General features: G+C 45.9%; 1 protein-coding gene across 5 annotated transcripts in view; it reads left to right on the top strand.

Annotated features, from left to right (window-relative positions):
• CLIP2 (CAP-Gly domain containing linker protein 2) overlaps nucleotides 1-26297 on the top strand; it is a 74873-nt gene that overhangs the window by 26352 nt on the left and 22224 nt on the right. For all 5 annotated transcript variants that reach the window (XR_014214076.1, XM_082201212.1, XM_082201215.1 and 2 more), the window contains exons 3-6: nucleotides 3347-3900; nucleotides 21277-21401; nucleotides 23932-24145; nucleotides 25751-25948. Coding sequence is in view for 4 of the 5 variants with exons in the window: in XM_082201212.1 (XP_082057338.1) it covers nucleotides 3347-3900; nucleotides 21277-21401; nucleotides 23932-24145; nucleotides 25751-25948 (1091 nt within the window). In the remaining variant the exon portion in view is untranslated. The remainder of the gene's footprint in view (nucleotides 1-3346; nucleotides 3901-21276; nucleotides 21402-23931; nucleotides 24146-25750; nucleotides 25949-26297) is intronic.

The following is a 26297-nucleotide window of genomic DNA, read 5'->3' as shown; positions in this document are numbered from 1 at the left end:
ACCCCATGTGACCTTCAGGAGCGAAGATAATTTTGTGCACTAAGCCTGAAGATAATTTTGTGCCTAAACAATGAGGCACTAAGCCTGGAGGCTGGTCCCAAAAACGAGCGCTAATGGACGGGGCCGCTTCTCAAGGCATCACAAAGCCATATATTTTATTCCTCAGGGTGAGCAGCTGAGCTCTCTGGCTGATGATTATTCTCCTCCTTTCAACTCCACCTCCATCTTTGTACTGGCTGCTTGTTTCTTTTGAAACACCCTCTGATTATCCTAGTCGTAAGGCTTCCCTGCAGCAGGACAGTGCTTTATTGAGTACAAGGGGAGAGGTCTCTGCCCCCAGGAGCTTACAATCTAAATTCTGGGGAAAGGTGAGAGGAAGACGAGGAGGAGACGCGGAAGTGGGGGGTTCCACCAAAAAAGGGATAAAAACAATTGTTTGTCAGATTTCCTCCGTTTAAATTGCTACTTTGGAAAAGGATGATTTCAGAGGCCGCCCAATCTCTTAGTACTCCCCGCAATCCAGGAATATGCAGTTGTCCCCATATGAGGATCGAACCTGCAACCTTGGCATTATCAGCACCACGCTTTAACCAACTGAGCTATCCAGGCTGACCCCATGTGGAAGGCCACAGTTTCGGTCCCCAGCATCTCTCCAGGTAAGGCTGGGAGAGGCGAAATCCCTGGAGACCTGCCATTCAGTGTGGACAGCGCTAAACTGGATGAACCCAAGAGTCTGAGTTAATCTAAAGCATTCTCTGGGGTCTGAAGGAGAGGCCTCTCCTGTTTCCTGTGGACGAATTTACCTGCAGGCACCTTGGCTTGAACCCCGGGGGCTATCGGCATGAAAACTAAATTATGGTCCCTGACTGGGGAGATGCTCATAGGCTTTGCATGGGCACCTGCGGGAATTTTTCCGGGGTGGATGGGGAGCAAGTACTCCAAATCAGCCAATATACAAGTTTCTTGCAAAGTGAATGGGCGAATGGTTCTTCTGCATGTGTGTCTGTTTTGTAGTCTTTAAAATGTATTGGTTATTTGCGTGTTTTTAAAGATTTTGCTGCTTTTGTTCTGCAACGCCTTGATTGTATAGAAGAGGGTGAATGAATTCATGGTGGCGATAATACTTCCTGCACATTTTGCTCCGTATCTCAGCTTTTTCTTCTCCTTCATCATCATCATCATCATCATTATCATTATTATTAGTACTCCGCTCATCTGACCGGGTTGCCCCAGCCACTCTGGGCAGCTTCCAACAGATATAAAAACACAATAAAACATTAAACATTAAAAAGTCAACATATGAAAACAGTGGATGATAAAGATTGGGTGACACTCACTTTGGGTAGAAGTGTACTTTTTATTTAAATTGAAAGAATGGGATCTTTAGACTATTTGCCCTTGCCCACCCCCTTGCAAAGTACCCCTTTGGGCTCTTCACACACGCCCCCTCCCCAAACGTGGGTTTTGGAGAAAGTCTGATATTTGTGGTGTTTAGAATCCAGGCTTCGTCCCCCCCCCCATCTCTACCAGATAACCATGGAAACTGGGCTGCTACGTGTCCCCTTCTGCACCGCCTGACAGCTGGCCGTCTTGGCACAGACCCGTCACACAGGCATAACAGGATTAAACGCGAGATTCGGACGCCGATGGGAAATGTTGGTGGGGTGGGGAGGGGAGTTAAAGCTGCCCTGTTCTTGTCACACTTCCTCCCCCAAATGGTTAAGGATTTTTCCGCTGCCACTTTTGCCTGCAGGCCAGATTCTTTTGGCCACAGGCCTCCCGTTGCATACCTGTAAATTTGAAGGTCACCTGTGCTTTAAAACCTAATGCTCATAAGTGCAGAAACCTCCTGAAGGATGTCTGGCACCAGCTGAAGCAAAACGCCTTTCTTTCTTTCCCATTTTGATCCCCAGGCACTGCTGCTGGCGTGTTGGCCGCCTTGGGAGTTGGAAGGGGGGATCTGTCAGGCCCGTTTAAACTCCTTTACAGGGCTGTAGGAAATGGGGAGCGGCAGAGCATGAGCTAGAATAATTGGTTCAGAGAGTTGGGAGCATCCTCTGGGGGTCATGTAGTCTGACCCGCTGCTCAGTGCAGGATGCGGCAACAGCATCCCCAACAGATGGCTGCCCGGCCTCTGCTTAAATAGCCCGGTCGAAGGAGAGCCCATCACCTCCTGAGGCAGCTGAACAGCTCTTACTGATAGGAATTGTTCCCCCTAATCTTCTTCCCTGCTGTTTACACCTGTTGGGTGCAGCAACAACAGGGAACAAATCTTCTCCGGTGTCTGGTGTCGCAACTCTTCAGACATTTGAATTGAAGAATTGGTACCCAAGTTTGCTTCCCATCCCTTCTCTCCCCTCCCCCCTTTGAGAAAAATATATTTCTCATTATTCACAAGATTCCAAATACACACCTTGCAAACGCATTTTCGAATACAATTGCATATTTGAATTCCATCCCCCCTTTTAGGGTTCCTTTTCTACTTTAGATTTTTAACACTGCATATTCCACTTTACTCCATTTTTATTATTTTATCTTAGTTCAGTGGTACCTCGGGTTAAGTACTTAATTTGTACTTAATCTGAATCTGTTCTTAACCCGAAGCACCACTTTAGCTAATGGGGCCTCCTGCTGCCGCCATGCCGCCGGAGCACAATTTCTGTTCTCATCCTGAAGCAAAGTTCTTAATCCGAGGTACTATTTCTGGGTTAGCGGAGTCTGTAACCTGAAGTGTATGTAACCTGAGGTACCACTGTAATATTTTTAACTGCTTGATTTAAGTTAATCCTACGAATGAACTAATTTGCATGCCAGAACTTTTCAGATATTCTACAAATTTTTCCCATTCTGTAATAAATTTCTTTTTCTCTTGGTTTCTTATTACACCCGTCTGTTTTGTTATTTCAGCAGAATCCATCAATTTAATCTGCCACTCTTCCTTTGTTGGCATAGCATCTTCTTCCCACCTTCCCATTCTGGCTGCAGTTGTGGCATACAATAGCAAATTTTAAAGGTCCTTCATAATTTCTATATTCACAATCCCTAAAGGTTATCTTAAAGCATTTTCTTCAATTCATTATAATTCATTTTTCTTCTTTTACATACCACCACATATGATAGAAAGTGCCTTCCTTTTTGCGGCTCTTCCAATTCATCAAAACAAGTTTTTTTGCTTCTAATATGGCACGGTACATAAATTATTATTGGGACCTCCTCTTCTTCCGCGATGGTGTGAAACAATTAAAACAAATGCCCCCTCTTGATCGTCTCTTCTTCAGGGCAAGCATTAATAGGGTCTTCCTTGCTTGAAGGATTTGTTTTCATGTCCCTTTATTTTATTTTACAGGGTCGCCTCTGCATAAGCAGACCTCCGCTTCTTCTTCTTCTTCCACAGCTGCCCCCGAGAAGCCCGCAGGGTCCAAAGTCACCGAGGTGGGCGATGACTTCCTGGGGGACTTCGTGGTGGGAGAACGTGTCTGGGTGAACGGCGTGAAGCCAGGTGTGGTACAATACCTGGGGGAGACTCAGTTTGCGCCCGGACAATGGGCGGGCGTCGTGCTGGATGACCCAGTGGGGAAGAACGATGGCTCGGTGGGTGGGGTCCGCTACTTTGAGTGCCAGCCCCTGCAGGGGATCTTCACGAGGCCTTCCAAGCTGACCCGCCAGCCCACCGCGGAAGGTTCCGGAAGCGACGCACATTCCGTGGAGTCGCTGACGGCTCAGAACTTGTCCCTGCACTCGGGAACGTCCACCCCACCTCTCTCCACGCGCATAATCCCTCTCAGGGAAAGCGTTCTCAACAGCACAATGAAAACGGGGAACGAGTCCGGGTCGAACCTCTCGGACAGCGGTTCGGTGAAGAAAGGGGACAAAGACTTCCGGCTTGGAGACCGCGTCCTGGTGAGTCTTTTCTTTCCGCCCAGCTTTTCGGAGAGGTTGAAATATTGCCTCAGAATTCCGAAATTGTGACAAATTGAGTGACTCCCAAACAGATGATGGGAAAATGTCATATTAATACATTTTTTAAAAAATTATTTATTTAATAACAGTAAATAAATTTGCCGTTTACTATTGTTGGCCGAAAGGAACGATTGTTTAGTGGCCATTGCAACTTTCCAACAAGCGGGGGTGGGGTGGGGTGGAGAAGAGATTTCAGAAATATAAGCTCCCAAACTTTGTATTTCAGGATAATAATAAGAAATCTTAGATTTAAAACCGAAATGAAGAACGACAGATTTTTTTTTTATGTAACTGCTTGCTCAGCAAAAACCTCTAAACGGTTTTAACAAAATGTAATAGTGTACTGATAAAAGCACCTGTTGAAAACACGTTGGCGTAAAATTTATCCAGATATAAATATAATCAGTGGTTTTAAAATAAACATTTGCGTTAAAATAACATGTCTGGGTAGGCTTCCCTGGAGAATTTGGTTTTTTAGTAGGGGCCGAAAACAATGCGGTGAATTTGCCTACAATGAACAGGGAGTTCCAACAGTTCTACAAAGAAAGATGAATTCTTTCCAAGTGTGGAATGAACATTATATTTCACTCATAAACCTGCCCGTTCCACAAATTGAAGTGATTGAGTGGGTATGTGTGAGCTGAGGTGATCCTTTTCAGTAATAGCCAGGTATAGCAATGAGTTTTTCGAATTTAAAATCATCACTGTGGCAACCAGTGGTGAAATCTGAAACAATTCTTTCTTTTTTACTGAGGCTGCCAAGGCATAGTGGAAACATCTCTTTCGGTCAAACGAGTGCGTTCATCAGAGAACAGATAACTTATCATTTCTAAAATGGGACTTTGCTGTTAAGTGGGCTTAAAACACCACCAGGGACTGTTTGGGAGAATAAAGAACCGGGCAGCATGCAAGGTGGAAAACCTTCCATCATGGAAGTTCTGCAGGTGCAACTTTCCTGTGTCGCCAGGATCTGAGGGTACCTGCTACTGATCCTGCAATATGACTGTCCTATGCACATTGGTTTGTGATTGGATCAGATTGGTTCATTCATTTCTAGTCTTTAGAACATTCCAAACTGAGGCTTTAACCATTTAAAAGTTAGGCCCTTTGGTTTCTTGCAGGGCAAGGGGGCAGCCACTGAGACTTGCAGCGATATTCAAGAGGCCCATGGCTTGTGAAGCGCTTAGGGCTGGGTGATAACAGTGGTACCTCGGTTTTCAAACATAATCCGTTCCGGAAGACCGTTCGAGTTCCGAAACCCGAGGTGCAAAGGAGGGTCTGAAAACTTAATAAAGAAAATGGAGAAAAATAACATACAGTCATACCTCGGTTGAATGCGCTTTGGGTTGAGCGCGTTCGAGTTGGGCTCCGCGGCAATCCAGAAGTAACGGAGTGCGTTACTTCCGGGTTTCGCTGCTTGCGCATGTGCAGATGCTCAGAATGACGGCATGTGCAGAAGCGGTGAAAAGCGATGCATGCGTGTGCAGATGTGCCGTCGCTAGTTACGTTTGCTTCTAGATACGAACGGGGCTCCGGAATGAATCCCGTTTGTATCCAGAGGTACCACTGTATATACACTCAGCAGAAGCCGTCCGACTTCCGAGGCATGTTCGAAAACGGAACCATTTACTTCTGGGTTTACCGAAACGTTAGTCAACGGAGATGTTAAAAAACCGAGGGACCACTGTATATCGATATATTGTCCAAAACCGGTTTGAAGTCCGTATCGTGATACTGGTTTCATGATTTTTGACCTGGCAATATATCATGAATCATGGTGTGTGTGTGTGTGTGTGCTATGAAAAAATCACAATGTGGGGAAAACTGTGAAGCCATCCAGTGCCTCTATATAGCTCCATCCTTATTTCAGACATCGTGATATATCGTGATGTTTAGCTGGTGATATATTACGCTGTTGAAAACCAGATATCGCCCAGCTCAGGAACCAGTGCACTATGCTTTTATGTGGGCATTTAGAAACCACTGTCAGGGGAGTGTCTAGTCAGTCGATTTGGTGTTCCATGTCATTAGTATGCTGGTGACAACCCGCTTTCTGTTCTCTTCTTCCTCCTCCTCAAATCCCAGTGCGGTGCTGGAATTCCTCAGTCGTTGCTTGGAATCAGGAGCTGGCTGGATGAGGGCCAGTGAGGCAAAACTTAATCCTTACGAACTCCCGTCTTCAGGGGGAGGGTGCTGGCCTTTACGAACCCAAAGTGGCAATTGTCACACAAGCCCAAGTGTACAGCTCTGGTTGCCTCACCTAAAGATGGATACCGAGGAGGTGGGAAAGAATCAGAAAAGGCAACCAGAGTAGTCAGGGGGATGGAGCAACAAACCTACGTTGAAAGGTTATAGCCAGTGCCGGATTTATGTATAAGCTAAACAAACTATAGCTTAAGGCCCCACTCTCTTGGGCCCTAAAAGAAAAAAACAACTGGAAGTACATTTCCAAAATATAAGATAACAAACAAATAAAATAAAACCTACATGCAGCAACATGTAGCCTGCTCTCTAAAATATCACTGGTTTGCTCATTTCTATATATAGGGTGCCTACATTCTGCATGGACTGGTTCCATGGCGACATGTGCAAATGGCTTTAGATACCTATTAGTCCATAAATGAACATATAGCATATATTCAAAACATTAGCAGCGACAAGTTGTTGTTGACAAAGGACAGCTGGACATATAAAGGGCCCCATTACCTTCAGTAGCTTAGGGCCTCATCAAACCTAAATCGGGCCCTGGCTGTAGCATTTGGGAGAAAAGCGGAAATTATGCGGGGTGTGGAGAAAATGGACAGAGACGGCAGAATCTGAGACCAGGGAGAAGAGTCGGTGGAAGAAGATTGGAAGAAATTTAAAGACTATCTACAGAAATACTGTAAAATTAATGAAGGATAGAATGATGTTGGATAGTAATTAAGGGGTTTCCAGCTGTAATGCTTTAAGAGAATATGAAAAAAGGGTTATAAATGGCTTAAAATTTAATGGTAAGGATTTGCTGAACCAATAATTTGAAGTGGAATACAAAGGAGGGAGGTATGAGGAGGTCCGGGAGATAAGTTAAAGGAAAACAAGTGACAGAAAATATGTGTCTTTTTTTAACTGTCTTTATTTTGTATTTTTCTTTTTTCTTTTTTACTGTATTATTTTAAAAAACCTTAATAAATATTTTTAAAAAAGAGAGAAAATGGACAGAGAAAAGTTTTTATCTGTCTCGCCAGAATTGCCTCCAGAATTGCCTTGGTTGCGTGGAATGCCTGCGTCTCTCTCTTGCTCCATCCAAAGAGTCACAGCCGGCTGATTGTGGGAGATTGTGGGAGATGCTCATTGGGGAGGCTGGATAGGATGTGCTAGGAGGAGCTGCTGCTGCGCCATTGCTCTGTGTTCTGCAGAGGAAGGAAAACGACAGCTCATTCGACGGTGAAGTGCCACTGGGCTTCATGCCATATACATAGTGCAGAAGATTTCTCTTGAATATGGCTGCTGGATGTTTCGTCTCTGTCCAGTAGCATACTTAAAAGGCCAGGACCTTATTTACGGCATAGGACCACAATAACCCCAAGGAATGTCTCTCCCCATATAAACCGACCCAGACCCTACAATCTGAGCCTCTTCTTTGACGCCGCTTCTATAAGAAGTCCAGAAGACGGCAAGAGCCTTTTCTGCAGTGGCTCCCTGTCTGTGGAATGCTCTCCCCAGGGAGGTTCGCCTGGTGCCTTCCTTATACGCCTTTAGGCAAAAATGTTCCTCTTCAACCAGGCCTTGGGATGATTAATATTTTACAGCCTTTTAAATGTGTTTGTAGGAAGAAGGGTTGTTGTTTGGTCACTTCTTTTTAAACTATTTATTTGTGCTGTGGGTTAAACCAAGAGCCTAGGACTTGCTGATCAGAAGGTTGGCGGTTCGAATCCCCACAACGGGGTGAGCTCCCGTTGCTCAGTCCCTGCTCCTGCCAACCTAGCAGTTCAAAAGCACGTCAAAGTTCAAGTAGATAAATAGGTACCACTCTGGCGGGAAGGTAAACAGCGTTTCCGTGTGCTACTCTGGTTTGCCAGAAGCAGCTTAGTCATGCTGGCCACATGACTCGGAAGCTGTACGCCAGTCCCCTTGGCCAATAAAGCGAGATGAGTACCGCAACCCCAGAGTCAGCCATGACTGGACCTAATGGTCAGGGGTCCCTTTACCTTTACTTATTTGTGCGTTTACTTTGTGTTTTATCTTGTGAACCACCCTGAGATGTTTTTTTTATGAAGGGCAGTATAAAAATCTAATAAAAATACAGTGGTACCTCGGGTTAAGAACTTAATTCGTTCTGGAGGTCCGTTCTTAACCTGAAACTGTTCTTAACCTGAGGTACCACTTTAGCTAATGGGGCCTCCCGCTGCCACCATGCTGCCGGAGCACGATTTCTGTTCTCATCCTGAAGCAAAGTTCTTAACCCGAGGTACTATTTCTGGGTTAGCAGAGTCTGTAACCTGATGCGTCTGTAACCCGAGGTACCACTGTAAAATAAAAAATAAGAATTATCCTATATTTGTCTGCCAAGGGAACAGAAGATGTGGAGCATGCTACTTCATAATTATTGGTTGGTTGGTTGGTTTTTAAAAAAACACAACTTCCATCAGCTTCATGTATCGTAGCCAGGTGCCTTTGAGTTATTCTGGACCACAATGCACTCCCTTGCTGTTCTGGCGGGGATTGATGGTCCACAATCTCTGGAGGGCAGCAGGTTGGGGGAGGCTGACTTATCCACAGCCCCTCCTATCAGCTGTCATTGGCAAGTAGAACCTCCATATCTGGAAGCAGTGTATCTGTGAATACCAGATGCTGGTGGCAGAGGGATGTCATTGCCGAGCTTATAAACTTTGCTGTAAATGGAAGTTGATGAACCCAATAGCAATCCATAGCAACCAGGAAATTAATAACTGTGTGGCTATGCAATTGCTTTTAAATGTTTTGAGACGTTCTGAATTGGGGGTTCCCTTTGTGGCCTGTGGAATGAGTTTACGTTCAGGAGGTCTTCATTAAATATGATTTTAAACTGCATTTTTCTTCTTTTATTTCTTATAACGTATTGCCATTTTAATTTCTATTGAAATACAGTAAAGTACCGTATAAGAAATAAAAGCAGCAATGGAAACAGAATTAAAAATCATATAGCATCTAACACAGCGCATTTCAGTTGCCGCAACAGGCAGAAAAATCATTATGTCGTCCGCCAGGAAAATCAGGAATTTTAAAGTGGTCTGTGGGGGAGAGAGAAGTTTGGGAGCCACTGCTCTGAATGTTTTGAGATGTTTTCTAAATGTTTTAAATAGGGTTTTTCTCTCTCGTTTAAATTCTACTGCTTTAGAGCGTAGTTTTAACCCGAAGCCTCTGGGTTTGCCTGGTCTCTGGCAGGTGGGTGGGGTTTGCATCTTCAGATGGGTGAGAGGGCCTTAAATTATGTATATTTATATATATAGAGAGAGAAGATTGTGCATGCAACGTAAAAGCTTCAGTCTGACAGGAGCTGGCTGCAAATCATAGCACAGACATGTTTAGGCGTTTGTGCCTGCCCTCATCTCTGCCCCTCTTCCAATCAGCTTTCTTCTCTAGGCTCCCCCCTGTGACACCATACCCCGCAAGTGTCCCGGAAAAACCGAGACATCCCATTTTTTGCGCGAGAGCACGGCGGCCATTTTGGGCATAATGATTTCACACCGAGAACTCTCCCTGAAAAAGTGCTTTTTCGGGGGGCTGAGATCTCCTGCGGGTCACATGACTCACATGGTTGCACAGCTGGGAAGATGAACATCCCAGTTTTGGGATTCAACATGGTGGCAGGTATGTGACATCACCAAGGACTGCCCTCCCTACACCCCCCAGTTCTCAGGTTTGGGCTTTGAAATCTGAGGGTCTGGGGTGCTTCCGAACTGGCAAACCCTACCGTTTTACTATTCTGATGTTTGATGCCTTGGGCGAGTTTGGGAGGAAGAACGGGATGCAAATGTAATAAATGAACAAATAGGTAATACAAGATTAAAAATGCAAGAATGGATCTCAATCTGAACCAGCCCCGAGAGAACAAGAGTCCTCTTTTGCTCTGGAGTTGAGAGCAGGGAGGCTGGAAGGGAAAGGGATTGCAGTAAATTGGAAACAGGCGAGGGAAAGAATGTTTCTGGAGACACAATTTGAAAACTGCAGGGGAAGTTCAAATGTTACGACTGTCTCCCCCCTGCGCCAGGCTTTATTTAGGCCACATGTCTGTCTTCCGGGCTTTCTGCTGGGGATGGATATGGCAAAAGAGGGCCTTTTCTCTAGAGTAGTTTTTAAAAAGAACCCAGACTTCAAAAACAAACCAAAAACTCTGTGCGCCATCAAATATTTAATTTTAATTTTATATAACTCTAACCAATGTGCATGAACATGTTTGCAGAGCACAAAAGGAGATAGATCCCTCTCCTACAGACCTTACAACCAGTTGTTGCCAACCTTTCCTGGCCGGAGGGCACATTTTGAGATTTGAGAGAGTCCTGGGGGACAAAGTAGCTGCTTTTGAGGGTCTGTTAGGGGTGAGAGTGACGTAATGCAAAATTAGAAAGACAGCCAGTAGAATCGTAGAATTAGAATGGGGACCCCTCTAGTACAACCTCTGGAAATGCACAGTCATTTGGGTTGGCCTTTTCTGAAGTTTTTCCAACGCTTCCATGTCCTTTTTGAGGTGAGGCAACCAGAGCCTTTTTATTGATTTTAGACACACACACAGTTGCTATCTATCTAACAGGGAACATTCCTCATAGGGGAAAGTGTGCAGAAAGATGCATATATTTGTGAAACAGGCAGGAAGGCAGAACAATGTCCATTTCCTTGGTGCAACAGAAATGTACCGTATTTTTGGCTCTATAAGATGCACCAGACCACAAGACGCACCTAGTTTTTGGAGGAGGAAAACAAGAAAAAATATATTCTGAATCTCAGAAGCCAGAACAGCAAGAGGGATCACTGCGCAGTGAAAGCAGCAATCCCTCTTGCTGTTCTGGCTTTTGGGATAGCTGCGCAACCTGCATTCGCTCCATAAGATGCACACACATTTCCCCTTATTTTAGGAGGGGGAAAGTGAGTCTTATAGAGCAAAAAATACAGTAAGTCAATCGTTCATGCTGTTGAGGAGCCAGAGGGAGGATTTGGCCATAAAATAATTATTTTAATCTGGGGAGGGACGAGGAGGAAACTACTTTGCTTTTTGGCGATTCTTATCTTTCTTTGTGGCTACTGTTCAGAAGCCTCTTTGCATAGTTTCCCCCCCATTAAGTGTGTGTGAGAGAGAGCTCATAATTGCCTTCTTGGCTCTCTCTGAGTTCAGGTTTGGGGTTTCTCTTGCAGATGGGCTGAGTGCATTCACTCTCTACTCCAGAGGCAATGCTTGTGGGTTTCGATGCTGCATAGTGTTTCAGAGCCATTAGTATTTAGCTGGAAAAGCAGATGACAGCCAAGGTTACAAACTGGGGGGGGGGGGCGAACGACAACACTTTTTTCTGGGCTTTAGTTTTCAGAGAGCTGGCTGCCCTTGTCTCTTTCTCTGGGCTTGCACCAGATGTTTGCAGCGGGCTCAAACCCTGAACAGGGACACTCTGGTGGGAGATTCCAGCCCCCCACTTGCCCCCTGGAAGGGGCTATTCAAACCTGGAGACTTCAGGTTAGACTTGGTGGTTTCACAACCCTAATTTTCAAGCCTAATTTTGGGTGAGAGGGGGGTAGAAGGGCACCTAGGAAAATGCTGGAAAATGTGTGCCCCCTGGCACCACTGTGGTGACCCTTGAATTGCAGGCTCTGGTGCATGGGTAGGCAAACTAAGGCCAAGGGGCCGGATCCGGCCCAATCGCCTTCTAAATCCAGCCCGCGGACGGTCCGGGAATCAGCGTGTTTTTAGATGAGTAGAATGTGTCCTTTTATTTAAAATGCACCTCTGGGTTATTTGTGGGGCATAGGAATTCATTCATTATTTTTTTCCAAAATATAGTCCGGTCCCCCACAAGGTCTGAGGGACAGTGGACCGGCCCCCTGCTGAAAAGGTTTGCTGACCCCTGCCATAGCTGTCAACCTCCCCCTTTTTTGCGGGAAATTCCCATATTCCAGTGCCGTTTCCTGTTGCTTCCCGCTGCTATCCCGGATTGTTAGATATCCCGTAGACTGTCCCCGGGACAGGTGAGGCTGCTGATCCCTTATTTTCAAATCTGAAAGTTGACAACTATGACCCCTGTGTGTCTATAGAGATTTGGGGTGGACTTCTCTAGGCAGTACTTTGCTGTAGTGCCATCATGTGTATCCACACACATCTCTTTTCCTTTGCAACACTTTAACTTCAGGAAATCCCCAATGTTTAGTTTGTAGCGAAAATGGCAACCACAAGAGGGAGAAAGGAACTCCTAAATTAGACTCTTGGTGACCTTAGAATGAGTATAATTATAGTTCATCTGAAGGCCTATTGTCTGTGAGACGTCGGAAAGTATTGCATCTCAGGCAGCCAAACCCCTCCCTGTGCCAACGTTAGTCACTTTCGTAGGCTTTGGGGTGCCAAGGGTGCTGATTTTCCTATCACTCCCTCCAACTGTGTCGCATGTTGGGATCGAACCTGCAAACTTGGTGTTATGAACACCACACTCTCTAGCCAACTAATGAGCCATGCATCCAAGCCGTGGGGCAACCACTAACAGTTACTCCCCTGAAGACCTCAGTGATGGGGCAGGTGTACAAAGATCAGGCAAGGCCAAGGCATACTGGATCCAAGTTGCTCAGTGCCTTGGCAATTAATGCCAGAACCTTGAACCAGGCCCTGTAGTATCTGGGCACCAGAATTACATGCTGGCAATCGTCTCCACCAACAGTCCAGCCGCAGCGTTAAATCCTCCAGCAATTCTGACCAACACATTGTTAACAAGGCATCTCCAAAAGGCAAAAACAGGGTTGAATTACCAGGGGCAGGGGTCAGAAACCAAGCGAGCCCTAAATCGTAACTATAACAGTTGCTGTTGAAGCATCTCTGTGAGAGGAGGCTGCTCTGTACGTGCTCAGGGGAACGCTGACACTTGGTTCTTGAGGATTGAGCCTCAATGGCAAAACCAGGCAGAGGTCCTTCTCGGCAGTGGCACCCGCCCTGTGGAACTGCCTCCCACCAGATGTCAAAGAGAAAAATAACTACCAAACTTTTAGAAGACATCTGAAGGCAGCCCTGTTTAGGGAAGCTTTTAATGTTTAATAGGTTACTGTATTTTAGTGTTTTGTTGGAAGCCGCCCAGATGGGCAGGGTATAAATAGTAAATAATAATCATAATCATAATCATAATCATCATAATAATAATTAGGTTAGGAGGTTTGACTCCCTTTGCCCCAGTTGACTTCTTTGTGCAACTGTGGGGAGCTGGGCCATTGGTCTGTCTGTGATCTACTATCCCTGACTGGCAGGGGCTGTCCAGGATTTCAGGCAGGGGACATTTCCTGCTTGGAGATGCCATTGAAGATGTACCTGGGAGCTTTTTGTGTGCAAAGATGCTCTGCCTCTGAAGCAGGGCATCTACTATACCCAGCATGCTGTCCTTGTAGTACATCCCACCCAGCTTGTGTACTTCTAAGTGGCTCATGTCTGGGAGGAAAATGTGGGCGGTCTTGGAGCAGCGACAGCCTTGCAATTACGAGACACGGTAATTCAAGGTTTCCCTTCTCCCTTTGGCTTCCAAAAGGGATTATTTTCCCATTGCTGCTCAAGAGGCACACTTGGAATTCCTTTCTTCTGTGCTGCCTCTCGTTCAGCTGTGGGCTTTTTTCTTTCTCTCTGTGTGTGTTGACATCTTGGGAAGGCTTCACCCTGCTTTGCAGAATGTAATTAAGTTCTAGAAGGGGAAAAACTTGGCCAGGCTGTGTTTAGAACAGGCATAGGCAACCTTGGCCCTCCAGATGTTTTGGGACTACAATTCTCATTATCCCTGACCACTGGGTCCTGAGCGTGTAGCGCTATTCACCTGAATAAAGACATTCTCCTTACTTTCAAGTGAGAGTTGCTGTTGTCTTTTGAGTCGGGAGCCTCACACCAAGTCTGCTCTTCACTGGGCATTCGTTCTGATTTGTTTCTGGGGCAGTTACACGGCAGTGAGCAATTTGGCCTGAATTCATCCTGATTTACCGTATTTTTTGCATCATAACACTCACTTTTTTCCTCCTAGAAAGTAAGGGGAAATGTCTGTGCGTGTTATGGAGCGAATGCCTGCGGGTGACGGGGGGAATCTGCTGCAGTCGTGAGCAGAGGACCCATGGTTCCCCTTCCTTCCCTCCTCCGTGGTTACAAAGCATGGATCCTCAGGATTTTTGCATTGGGCTACTCCAAACTCACTATCAGATCACATGTCTGTGGCCACAGCATGAACCACAAAAACCATATATCTACTATTTCATTTAGAATATTTTTTTTCTTGTTTTCCTCCTCTAAAAACTACATGCGTGTTATGGTCTGGTGCGTGTTATAGAGCGAAAAATACGGTAAATGTGCAGTGTTTTGATCCGCCCTCGCTATCCTGATCCACTTCTTCTAGCCAGCTGCAAAACTCAGGTTTTTTACTCCTCCCCCGTCTGTGTTCGAGCTGTCAAATAGTTTCTTCTGAGCCCTGAGCCAACATGTCCTAGCTAGTAACCAGCAGGTCTTAAGGCTTGTTTTCAGGTGTTTATCTTCACTTATTTCCTCCCTTTCATCACGGAACCCTCAGGTGACAGACTTCTACTTTATTTTATATTTATTGCATTTGTGTCCGATGCAGGGCCTCTCCCTCTCCTCATTTAATGCCCTACAACAACCCTGTGAGTGATGGTGACTGACCCAGGGTCACCCGGTGAGCCTCATGACTGAGTGGGGATTTGAACCCTGGTCTCCTAATTCCTAGTCCATGGGTAGGCAAACTAAGGCCCGGGGGCCGGATCCGGCTCAATCACCTTCTAAATCCGGCCTGCGGACAGTCCGGGAATCAGCGTGTTTTTACATGGGTAGAATGTGTGCTTTTATTTAAAATGCATCTCTGGGTTATTTGTGGGGCATAGGAACTCGTTCACCCCCCCAAAAAAAATATAGTCCGGCCCCGCACAAGGTCTGAGGGACAGTGGACCAGCCCCCTGCTGAAAAAGTTTGCTGAGCCCTGTCCTAGTCTGACACACTTAACCACTGCCTCTCGTGTGCCCAGATGGTTCCCCAATCCAGGCCAAGAACTGCTTAGCTTCAGCAGTTTGGTAGACTTGTTTGTCTTCAGACAACGGGACCTTAGCAATATAGTCTAGCAGCTTGCAAATCATTTGAGAAAGTGTCTCCCTCCGTCTCTCTGCCCTTGAAATGAAACCACCTCACTTGAAGGCCGTGCCTTCCGTACACTCAGGATTCTCCCACCCCATTGCAGTCAGCAAATACCTTGCATTCAATGAGTCCGTCCTACTAGCAGAGGGATCAAACTTGTCAGTGGCTTTTAAATCAAACGCAGGGCCCCTCCCCATCCCCATACGCATTTATTTGAGCAGCATTTGCAGAAATGATGGAGATGAATAAATCTGCTTACTGGTCAGACGGTGTTCATCTGTTTGTTTTTCTGTGTTTGCTGCTACGCTTTCATTCCTGGGTTTGCACCCTGTGGCTAAATGGCATCTGCAGCCGGGTTCTAGTGGGGCCATGGAATTACTGGCCTAAAGCCATCATTATTGGTTTAGCTGTCTGCTTGAGAGGGCCTGCAGGGCAGGGAAGCTGCCACTCCGGACAGGTCTGTTGTGCTGCTTGTGTGGAAGATAAATACATCTGAGAGACTAGCTTCCCTTCCTGGAACATTTACATCCCAAATGGACATTAGAGAAACTTGCAACTCAGAACGTGCATCTGAGCTTGCCTATTTCTTCCTCCCTCCCAATCAGTTTTCCTTTCCTGTCATACCCTTTTAGGTTGTTAGCTTGAGGGGAGCAACTGCCACCCTGGGATCCATATATATATATATATATATGCAGGTTTTGGTGTCTTCGGGTGTCTTCCCGTGTAAGAGTCGGGGTGTCTGTGCGACGTTTCGACGAGGTCTCACTCGTCATCTTCAGGCTGGTGCTTTCGGCTTCTTGTTACTGGAACAGAGCAGAGTCTGGTGTTTGAGTTCCTATAAATACTGTTGAGGGGTGTGGTGTATAGCCTCCAACGTTCTGGGCAAAGAGGAAGTTCCTAGATTAGTGTGCCTTTTCTTCTTTTGTTCCTTAATTACTTGAGGGATATCTTGGGTGATTTCATGAGTGATATTCAGAATATCACTGGGTGGGTCATTAAGTGTAGATTAGTTGCTAAAGCTTTCGTGTCTTGACCTCTTGAGCTTGTGAAGAGTTTTTCTGAGAAGATGGCTGTGCTGCATTTAGTTGTGCTCTGGCTTGGCTTCGTGTATAGGCTTCGTGTATAGGCACTCAGACCAATAGTCAGCTCCATAGGCTCACCTCTACAAAATCTCGCTAAATTTCTCGCTAAGCAACTTCAGCCATATGCAGAATCCATCGCTTCACACGTTACTAACTCCTTCCAGTTCATAGAAACAATAAAGAAACAACACCTACATCCCGATGACCTACTTGTGAGCTTCGATGTTGTATCTCTCTTCACTCAAGTGCCCATTAATGAAGCCTTGACAGCCATTCAAAACAAATACAACCCCCCCAAATACATCCTGGACCTGACCAACCACTGCCTAACCAACACGTACTTCATCCACAATGGACAAAGATACAAACAGATAGAAGGAGCACCTATGGGATCACCCCTCTCACCGGTCATCGCAAATTTGTACATGGAACACTTTGAAACCAATGCTTTAGACAAGTCAGAACACAAACCCAAACTTTGGCTCAGATATGTTGACGACACCTTTGTAATTTGGCCACACGGGAAAGAAAAACTAGATAGCTTCCTCACACATCTCAACAGCCTACACCCCAAAATACAATTCACTATGGAAATAGAAGACAACAACCAACTCCCCTTTCTTGACGTCCTAATCTACAAAAAACCTGATGGCTCCCTAGGACACACTATCTACTGGAAAAAAACACACACCAACCGCTACTTACATGCACAATCACACCACCACCCTGCACAAATAAACTCCGTAGCCAAGACTCTCATCTCCAGAACCAAACGCCTGGCTGACAAAGACCACTTGACAACTGAGTTACAGAATCTCTCAAATGTGTTAATCGCCAATGGATACCAGAAAAACAGGGTTACGAAGCTAATCCAAAAAGAAACACCCCCCAAAAACCAAGACACAGAAGAAAACAATGGCATGGCCCTCCTTCCTTATATCAAGGGCACTACAGACAAAATCAGCAAAATCCTCCATAAACACAATATCAAAACAGCCTTCTGCACCAACCAAAAAATAGCCAATATCCTCAGAAACCCAAAAGACAAAATCCAGCTGGAAAACCAAGGGGTCTATGAAATACCCTGCAAAGTCTGCCCAGCCACGTACATTGGACAAACAAACAGACGAATAAATGCACGTATCGCAGAACACAAGAATGCCGTCAAAAAAGAAGAAAAAACTTCCTCTCTTTTCCAACACATGAAAGAAACAGGACATGAAATTAATTTTGCAGATTCCAAATTGCTCTTTAACATGGAACATCACCACAAGAGAATAATCATGGAAGCCATCGAGATAGAGAAACACCCTCACAACATGAACAAACGTGACGACACGTCCCGCCTGCCAGACATCTGGAAATTAGCCCTCCCCACAAAAACCGACACCAGAACCAGAGGCACACAGAACGCCGTCACCAATCAACCACACCAGACCCAAACCCAGACCCTCTCCACAGACATATTACAGACTCCATCCAGTAGCCAAACTATAGTGGCACCTCCGGATGCTGCACCCCCCTGCAATCCCTACACAGATCTGGCTGGCACAAGGCACAAAACCATAGCTCGCCCCTATACACGAAGCCAAGCCAGAGCACAACTAAATGCAGCACAGCCATCTTCTCAGAAAAACTCTTCACAAGCTCAAGAGGTCAAGACACGAAAGCTTTAGCAACTAATCTACACTTAATGACCCACCCAGTGATATTCTGAATATCACTCATGAAATCACCCAAGATATCCCTCAAGTAATTAAGGAACAAAAGAAGAAAAGGCACACTAATCTAGGAACTTCCTCTTTGCTCAGAACGTTGGAGGCTATACACCACACCCCTCAACAGTATTTATAGGAACTCAAACACCAGACTCTGCTCTGTTCCAGTAACAAGAAGCCGAAAGCACCAGCCTGAAGATGACGAGTGAGACCTCGTCGAAACGTCGCACAGACACCCCGACTCTTACACGGGAAGACACCCGAAGACACCAAAACCTGCATTCCTGTACCCGTGAAAATCTACGAAAGCATATATATATATATATATATACACACACACACACACACACACACACACTACACACACTCGTATCTCGTCTCCCGTCTCCCAAATGCCTTGGGAGTCGAAGGTCTCTGGTTACGAACTTAATTCGTTCTGGAGGTCTGTTCTTAACCCGAGGTACCACTTTAGCTAGTAGGGCCTCTCGCTGCCGCTGCACCGCCGGTGCGCTATTTCTGTTCTCATCCTGAGGTTAACTTCTTAACCTGAGGGTTAGCGGAGTCTGTAACCCGAGGTGTTTGTAACCCAAGGTACCGCTGTATATATATATTGCTGAGCAGTGGGGCAATTAAAAAACCCCATCAATAATAGACATGGAGTTTTGAAATGTACTTGGATAGATTTGTTTGTTTGTTTTTTATACTAAATCAGTTTGATGGTTGTGCTGGAAGATGGAGTTGCAAAAAACTCAGCTTTCCTATGTTTCCCATAAAGCTGCTTTTCACATTCAGGCTACATACACATTACAACTTGAAAGCACAGTGGAAGCACATTTCCCCCCCCTCCACAGAATTACGAGCACTGTAGACCCCTCCCAGAGTCACAGTTTGCAGGAACCCATAATCTTCAGCTCCCAGAGTTCTGTGAGGGTTTGTGTGTTTTGAATGTGCTTTAATAATAATAATATTTTTTTATTTATACCCCGCCCTCCATAGCCAAGACTGAGCTCAGGGCAGCTTACAAGCAATAATAAAAACAAGTTGAATGATTACAACTTAAAAACAAAAATACATTAAAATATTTAAATGTAGAGTGCGTGCATAGCCTGATAGGCCGCAGCCTAATTTAGAGAGGCCAGGATAGTGTAGCCCTGTCCACCAACAGATGGGGCAGTGGGGAACCCACTGCCCCCTGGAATCTGATGCCTGAGGTCAAATCCACACCGTACATTCAAAGTGCTTGTACTGCTTTAATAGTCATGACTTCCCCCAGAGAATCCTGGGGACTGGAGTTTGTTAAGGGCGCTGACCTCACAGCACTGCAGTTCCCAATCCCTTTAACAAACTCCAGTTCCCATTATTCTGCATGACTTTTGCTGTTAGGAAAGCGATGGAGAAATATACTGAAAAATATAGAATGAACGAACGATTAATGGGAAGACGTATAACGTGCCCACAAGCAATCAAAATGAACGTTTCATAAAGACACCAGCTGTGCACACGTCACTTTTTACTCCAGCGCATTCCCTCCACTGGTGTTTGAAGCCAAGCGGACATGATGTTAGCCACAATCCAAATTCATCCTGTAGTTTCTGGAGAAATGCCCCTCTGTGGTGCGTTTTCCTTCAATCCAGTTTCCATCTGATTAAAAACAGAAGCTGTGGTTAAGCTGTAAAGGTAAAGGGACCCCTGACCATGAGGTCCAGTCGTGACCGACTCTGGGGTTGCGGCGCTCATCTCGCTTTGTTGGCCGAGGGAGCCAGCGTACAGCTTCTGGGTCATGTGGCCAGCATGACTAAGCCGCTTCTGGTGAACCAGAGCAGCACACGGAAACGGCGTTTACCTTCCCGCCTGAGTGGTACCTATTTATCTACTTGCACTTTGACGTGCTTTCGAACTGCTAGGTTGGCAGGAGCAGGGACCGAGCAACGGGAGCTCACCCCGTCATGGGGATTTGAACCACCAACTTTCTGATTGGCAAGTCCTAGGCTCTGTGGTTTAACCCACAGCGCCACCCGCGTCCCTTGCAGTTAAGTTGAGGTGTGGACAATTGAGACAACAGTTGCACGTGCCCAGATGGGATTTGGAGACGGGAATTGCAGACGGGGGAACAAGTCAGTAATGCTCACCAGGTGAAGAAATCCCCACCCTGTCTTGTACATCAATGTGAAAATGCATCTTGAAATACATCTGGGCTGGCGTGAGAAACAACTTTACTGCATTTCAAGCTGCTGAGGTGTACCTAGCGCTTGTCTAATATCCTCATAAGCTTTATGTGAGCAAATTGGGATGGATGCTCGATTCCTTAGATCTCATAACCTTTTTTAAAAAGCTCAGATAAAACACTTTCATCTCCCAGTGTGGTTCAGGTATCATTGTCTCATGATCTTTTTGGGTGGTGCCTATATATCGTAAAGTCGAAAATCAACAGAGAGGAAAACGACACACTTTGTTAGATGTGATTATCTTCTTTTTTTTAAAAGTAATATTTATTGAGAGTTTAATAATTACAAAAAGAAGAAAAAGGATTAAACAAAGCAAAACAATACAATACATAAAAAACACACTGCTTATCTTAACAAAACAAAAACAGAAACAGAAACAATTAAAAACACATCCAATATTTCCATATCTTGTCTTTCATTTACTTGTTTCGACGACCTCCTCACACCTCCCTTTTTTGTATTCTAGTTCAGTTAGCTATTTCAGCAAATCCTTTCCCTCTTTCTCAGTTTTTGTCCTATAATTTATCTTAACACAATCTAACCTTATTTTTTCCCCTTTGGCCTATTAACAGTCTATTTTTACTTAATTCTTTAGATGTGATTCTCTTGACCAATCTGTTAGAATATTATGTTGATGTGAGCAAATGCAAAAGTGAAATTAGATACCATAAACTGCAAAATTCTGTTTCCCTCTCGTTCTCTGGTAACAGTGGCCAGGGCTAATATTCTGCCAGAGTTGGTTTGTTTTTGTTTGTTTTTTTGCAATTTGAAAACCAAGCAAATTAGTGTCAAAATCAGTGAAGCACCTCCGAATTGCTTTGGAGTTGTGTCAAGCTTCTTATTCTGACCCCAAGTTACCTTTGATTCTATCTTAATCTTTTTTTACTTTCTGTATGTTTATGTCTTAAAAAAAAAATTTGTAAAATGTTTTGTTTGGTTCCTCTTCCCCGCCGCCCCCCCCCATGATTTTTCAGGTTGGCGGAACAAAAACTGGTGTTGTGCGATATGTGGGGGAGACGGATTTTGCCAAAGGGGAGTGGTGTGGAGTGGAGCTGGACGAACCTTTGGGGAAGAACGATGGAGCTGTTGCCGGAACAAGGTAGGGGGCCGCCACAACCTGGGTGAGCAGTGTCCGTGTGTGCAGGGTTGTTCTTTTGCCCCGGAGCTTTTCCTGTGAAAACCCGCTCCTTAGTGCCCAATCAGAGCCAGGGTCAATCCAGGTTTCCCAGAGTCGTTCGCTCTGGGTTTTCACAGAGCAAAAAAGTACTGTATTTTTCCATGTATAAGACTATATTTCCCCCCAAATTTTTAAAGTTTAAAATTGGGGGTCATTTTTTACACGGAATGTTGCAAATGTTTATTTATTCATTTTGTACTCAAAAAATAGGTGTCGTCTTATACATGGGGGTGTCTTCTTGTTGTTGTTTAGTCGTGTCCGACTCTTCGTGACCCCCTGGACCAGAGCACGCCAGGCACTCCTGTCTTCCACTGCCTCCCGCAGTTTGGTCAGGCTCATGTTTGTAGCTTCGAGAACACTGTCCAACCATCTCGTCCTCTGTTGTCCCCTTCTCCTTGTGCCCTCCATCTTTCCCAACATCAGGGTCTTTTCCAGGGAGTCTTCTCTTCTCATGAGGTGGCCAAAGTATTGGAGCCTCAGTTTCACCATCTGTCCTTCCAGTGAGCACTCAGGGCTGATTTCCTTAAGAATGGATACGTTTGATCTTCTTGCAGTCCATGGGACTCTCAAGAGTCTCCTCCAGCACCATAATTCAAAAGCATCAATTCTTCGGCGATCAGCCTTCTTGATGGTCTTGATGGGGGTGTCTTATACATAGAAAAATACGGTTTGTGCTTGGACACAGAGCTTTTAAGTGCAAATTGTTCCTGGAAAGAGCAGAAGAAAGGTAAGTGAGGATAAGCCCGGAATGTTTCTGCAAACTAAAAGATACACATTTTAGAAATCCTTCTCACATATAAATTACGGTATTATTTGCTGAATTTGTTAGTCACTTAAATCGCCCAGGGCAACCTAAAGTGACTTACAACCAAACGGACAATAAACCCCACATACATATATTACAACCACGGGGAAAGAGAAGTAAATTAAAAACATCCTGCGCACTTCTGACCTACCCTGATGGTCTAGGTTTCTATGTGCCAAAGGTTTTATGAAGTGGTGAAGCCTGGACCACCTCAGTCGAGAATCAGGTGTATCAAGCCACTCTCAGACTTATGGGGAGAGGCCCAGGGCAAACTGAGATGCCTGGAGGTTTCCTGATCTTCTGACACCTCTGAGGATCCGTCTCCCTGGCAACCAGCCAAAGGAGATGCTTTAGCTGAGAGGCATCCAGAGTTGCTTGGAAATAGCAACCATAAACAGCTGCTTGCAAAGGATTTGGAACACCCATTCAGCCCTCAGCTCTGCAATTCCCCAGCTCTGCCTCCCACAGGCAGAGAATATGGGGCAGCTGCCAGCTGCTTTTGTGCAGATTTTGAGGCGGCGCTCTGGAACAGCTGCTCACATCTGGGTGAGATGTTTGGCGTGCCTGTAGAGATCTTCACTTGCCTTTTCAGTGATACATCGCTAACAGCTTATTTAGTCAGCTGAGCTGCCTGAGAAAAGGAATAGCCCTGCCCTCTTGGCCCAGACGTTGTCATCGGCTCTGCTGCCACATCTGATTTTTTTGTGTGGTGTGTGTATGTCATTTTTCTTGGGTGGGCTTGTTTTCCTAGGCAGCCGGGATCTGTATAAACAGGGCTGTGTATTATGAGGAGAGTTTTAAGAACTGGCACTTGAGCAAGGTTTCCCCCTCTTCCTCTCCCATTCCCCCTTTCCTTGGGTATTGTGTCTTTTTTGAGGTTGTAGACTTCTCATTTTTCCTAGCTATTGTTGAAAGTCTATTATTATTATTATCACCATCACCATCATCACCACCATCACAATCACCATCAATTTATTAATTGCCTTCTGAACAACTATCTCAAGGCAACGTGCGCAACAGATAATTGAAAACACAAAAACAGGTAATCTTTGAGGCCCTTCTTCGTGTGCCTCTTCCACAAGAGGGTGGCAACACAAGAACAGGCCTTCTCTGTTGTGGCTCCCTGTTTGTGGAATGCTCTCCACAGAGAAGTTCGCCTGGTGCCTTCATATTTTAGGCAGCATGTGAAAGCATTCCTCTTCAACCAGGCCTTTGATGCCCTTTTAAATGTGTTGAGGGAAGGGGGATTCTTGGTTTGTTTTTCTTCTTATTTTTATTATAGGATGTTTTGCTTTTTATACTGTAATTTTATGTTGTGAGCCACCATGGCATCTATGGATGACGGGTGGTATACAAATTTAATTAATGATAATAGTAAATGATGATGAAGATGCCCTGGGATCTACGGCTGAAAGGCGATATACAAATATAATAAATGATATTATTATTAATGTTGTTGTTGTTGTTTTGTTTTTGTTGTTGTTATTAAACAATGAGGGCAATACAAGATAGGTGCTCATGGCAAAGATCCATTTATACAGCTGGGAACAAAAATGACCAAAGCACCAACTGTGTTTTGGGATCCCAAGTAGGGGATCTGGAAGCATGGAGCAGGAACGTAACCCCTGCCTGTCTTTTCAACTCCAGGTATTTCCAGTGCCCGCCCAAGTTCGGCCTCTTTGCTCCCATCCACAAGGTCATCCGCATTGGCTTCCCATCCACCAGCCCAGCCAAAGCCAAGAAGAGCAAGCGAATGGCCATGGGCGTCTCGGCCTTGACCCACAGCCCCAGCAGCTCCTCCATCAGCTCCGTCAGTTCGGTGGCCTCCTCCGTCGGGGGAAGACCCAGCCGGAGCGGGCTGGTAAGGAGCGGCTTCCGTTCGGGAATGAAGGCTTGGGCCACATCCCCACACCATAACTTCAAAGCACTATGATCCCACTGCAAACAGTCATGGCTTCCTCCTCCAAGGAATGCTGGGAAGTGTAGTTTGTTAACGGTGCTGAGAGTTGTTAGGAGACACGCCCCCCCCCCCCAAATAGAGCTGCAGTTTCCAGAGCGGCTGAACAATCAACCCCTCTTTTAAGGAAAAGAGATGGATTTATTTACAGGCCATTTTGCGCACATCTAACTGGCGTGCGACCGCCGACGCGTGGGTCATTTTAGACAGGGAAGATGGCAGAACGAGGGTGGGGTGGGCTTATGCATGCTCTTCTCACAGAACCCCCGTGCAAAATGGTTGCTGCCTTTTTGCATTTCATAGATGAGTTGGAAGGGTTCTCCAAGTGTCATCTAGTCCAACCCCCCTCAATGTAGGGATATCAAAGCATCCATGACAGATAGCCATCCAACCTCTGCTTAAAAAGGAGAGCTCACAACCTCCTGAGGGAGTCCATTTATACCCCACCTTTTTCCTCTCAGGAATTCAAGGTGACGTACATGGTTCTCCCTGTCCTCAGTTAATCCCCACAACAGACCTCTGAGGTAGGTAGCTGGCCTGAGGTCACCCAGTGAGCTTCATGGCTGTGTGGGGATTTGAACCCTGGTCTCCTGGGTCCTAGCGCAACACTTTAACCACTACTCCACACTTACTAAATCAGAGTCCAGCGTCCTCTGGAGGGCTTGGGGAGGGCTGCTTCAGAGCGGGGGGGGGGGCGGTATATACTTTCTTGTGAAGCTTGCCTGTGGCCCACAGTCTTGTCAGTGTCTGACAAAGGATCTATTTATTTTGCCCGGAGCAGTTTAACAATCCATCCCTCTTCCCTCTGGGAATTATAGCTCTGTGAGGGGAACAGGGACCTCCTAACAACTCTCAGCACCGAGCAACAAACTGCAGTTCCCAGGATTCTTTGGGGGGAGCCATGACTGTCAAATGATGCTTCAAAGCTGCCCTGTGGATGTGGTCTAAATGCAACAACTTGGTGCTAAATATTACTATTGCAATGCAGACTTGTTCCACTTTCTCTGCTGGCAAATAGGCTTTTTGCAGGCTCTCGTATTCTCCATTAAACCACAGAGCCTAGGGCTTGCCGATCAGAAGGTCGGCGGTTCAAATCCCCGTCATGGGGTGAGCTCCCGTTGCTCGGTCCGTGCTCCTGCCAACCTAGCAGTTCGAAAGCACGCCAAAGTGCAAGTAGATAAATAGGTACCGCTCTGGCAGGAAGGTAAACGGCATTTCCGTGTGCTGCTCTGGTTTGCCAGAAGCGGCTTAGTCATGCTGGCCACATGACCCAGAAGTTTTATGCCGGCTCCCTCGGCCAACAAAGCGAGATGAGCGCCGCAACCCCAGAGTCGGCCACAACTGGACCTAAGGGTCAGGGGTCCCTTTACCTTTAGCCACAAACTAGATTTTGGGGACAGAGGGAAGGAAGCCATATTAAAAGTGGGATCGTAGTGCTTTAATCTACGGCCTGTCGTGTTTCTCATCTGAGCTTCTCCAACCTTCCTCCTCCTCCTGCTCCTCTTGCAGCTGACGGAAACTTCTTCTCGCTACGCCCGAAAGATCTCCGGCACGACAGCCCTGCAGGAGGCCCTGAAGGAGAAGCAGCAACACATCGAGCAGCTGCTGGCGGAGCGAGACCTGGAGCGAGCCGAGGTTGCCAAGGCAACCAGCCGCATCTGCGAGGTGGAGAAGGAGATCAGCATCTTGAAAGCACAACACGAGCAGGTAAGGGACTTGCCTGGGCCACCTCTGAGCTGGCAGAGAGGGATGAGAAAATCAGAAGCAGGGAATGAAGTGCTTTTTGTTGATCTGTGTGGTATAAGGAAGAGAACTTATACCGAATCAGACCATTGATTTATCTCTTTCTGCCCTACTTTGAGATTCCAGAGATCAAATTTAATAATTAAAACAAATACCTCAAGGACTGTTTCTCCCCATATGAACCTACCCAGACCCTGGGATCATCTTCTCAGGCCCTTCTTAGTGTGACTCTACCAAAAGAGGTCCAGAGGGTGGCAACACAAGAACAGGGCCTTTTCTGCAGTGGCTCCCTGTTTGTGGAATGCTCTCTCCT

This window comes from Podarcis vaucheri, assembly GCF_965113315.1.
Source record: "Podarcis vaucheri genome assembly, chromosome: 15".
In the NCBI taxonomy this organism is placed as follows: Eukaryota; Metazoa; Chordata; class Lepidosauria; order Squamata; family Lacertidae; genus Podarcis; species Podarcis vaucheri.
The sequence above is the reverse complement of the archived record's forward strand: the minus strand, read 5'-3'. Positions and strand labels throughout refer to the sequence as shown.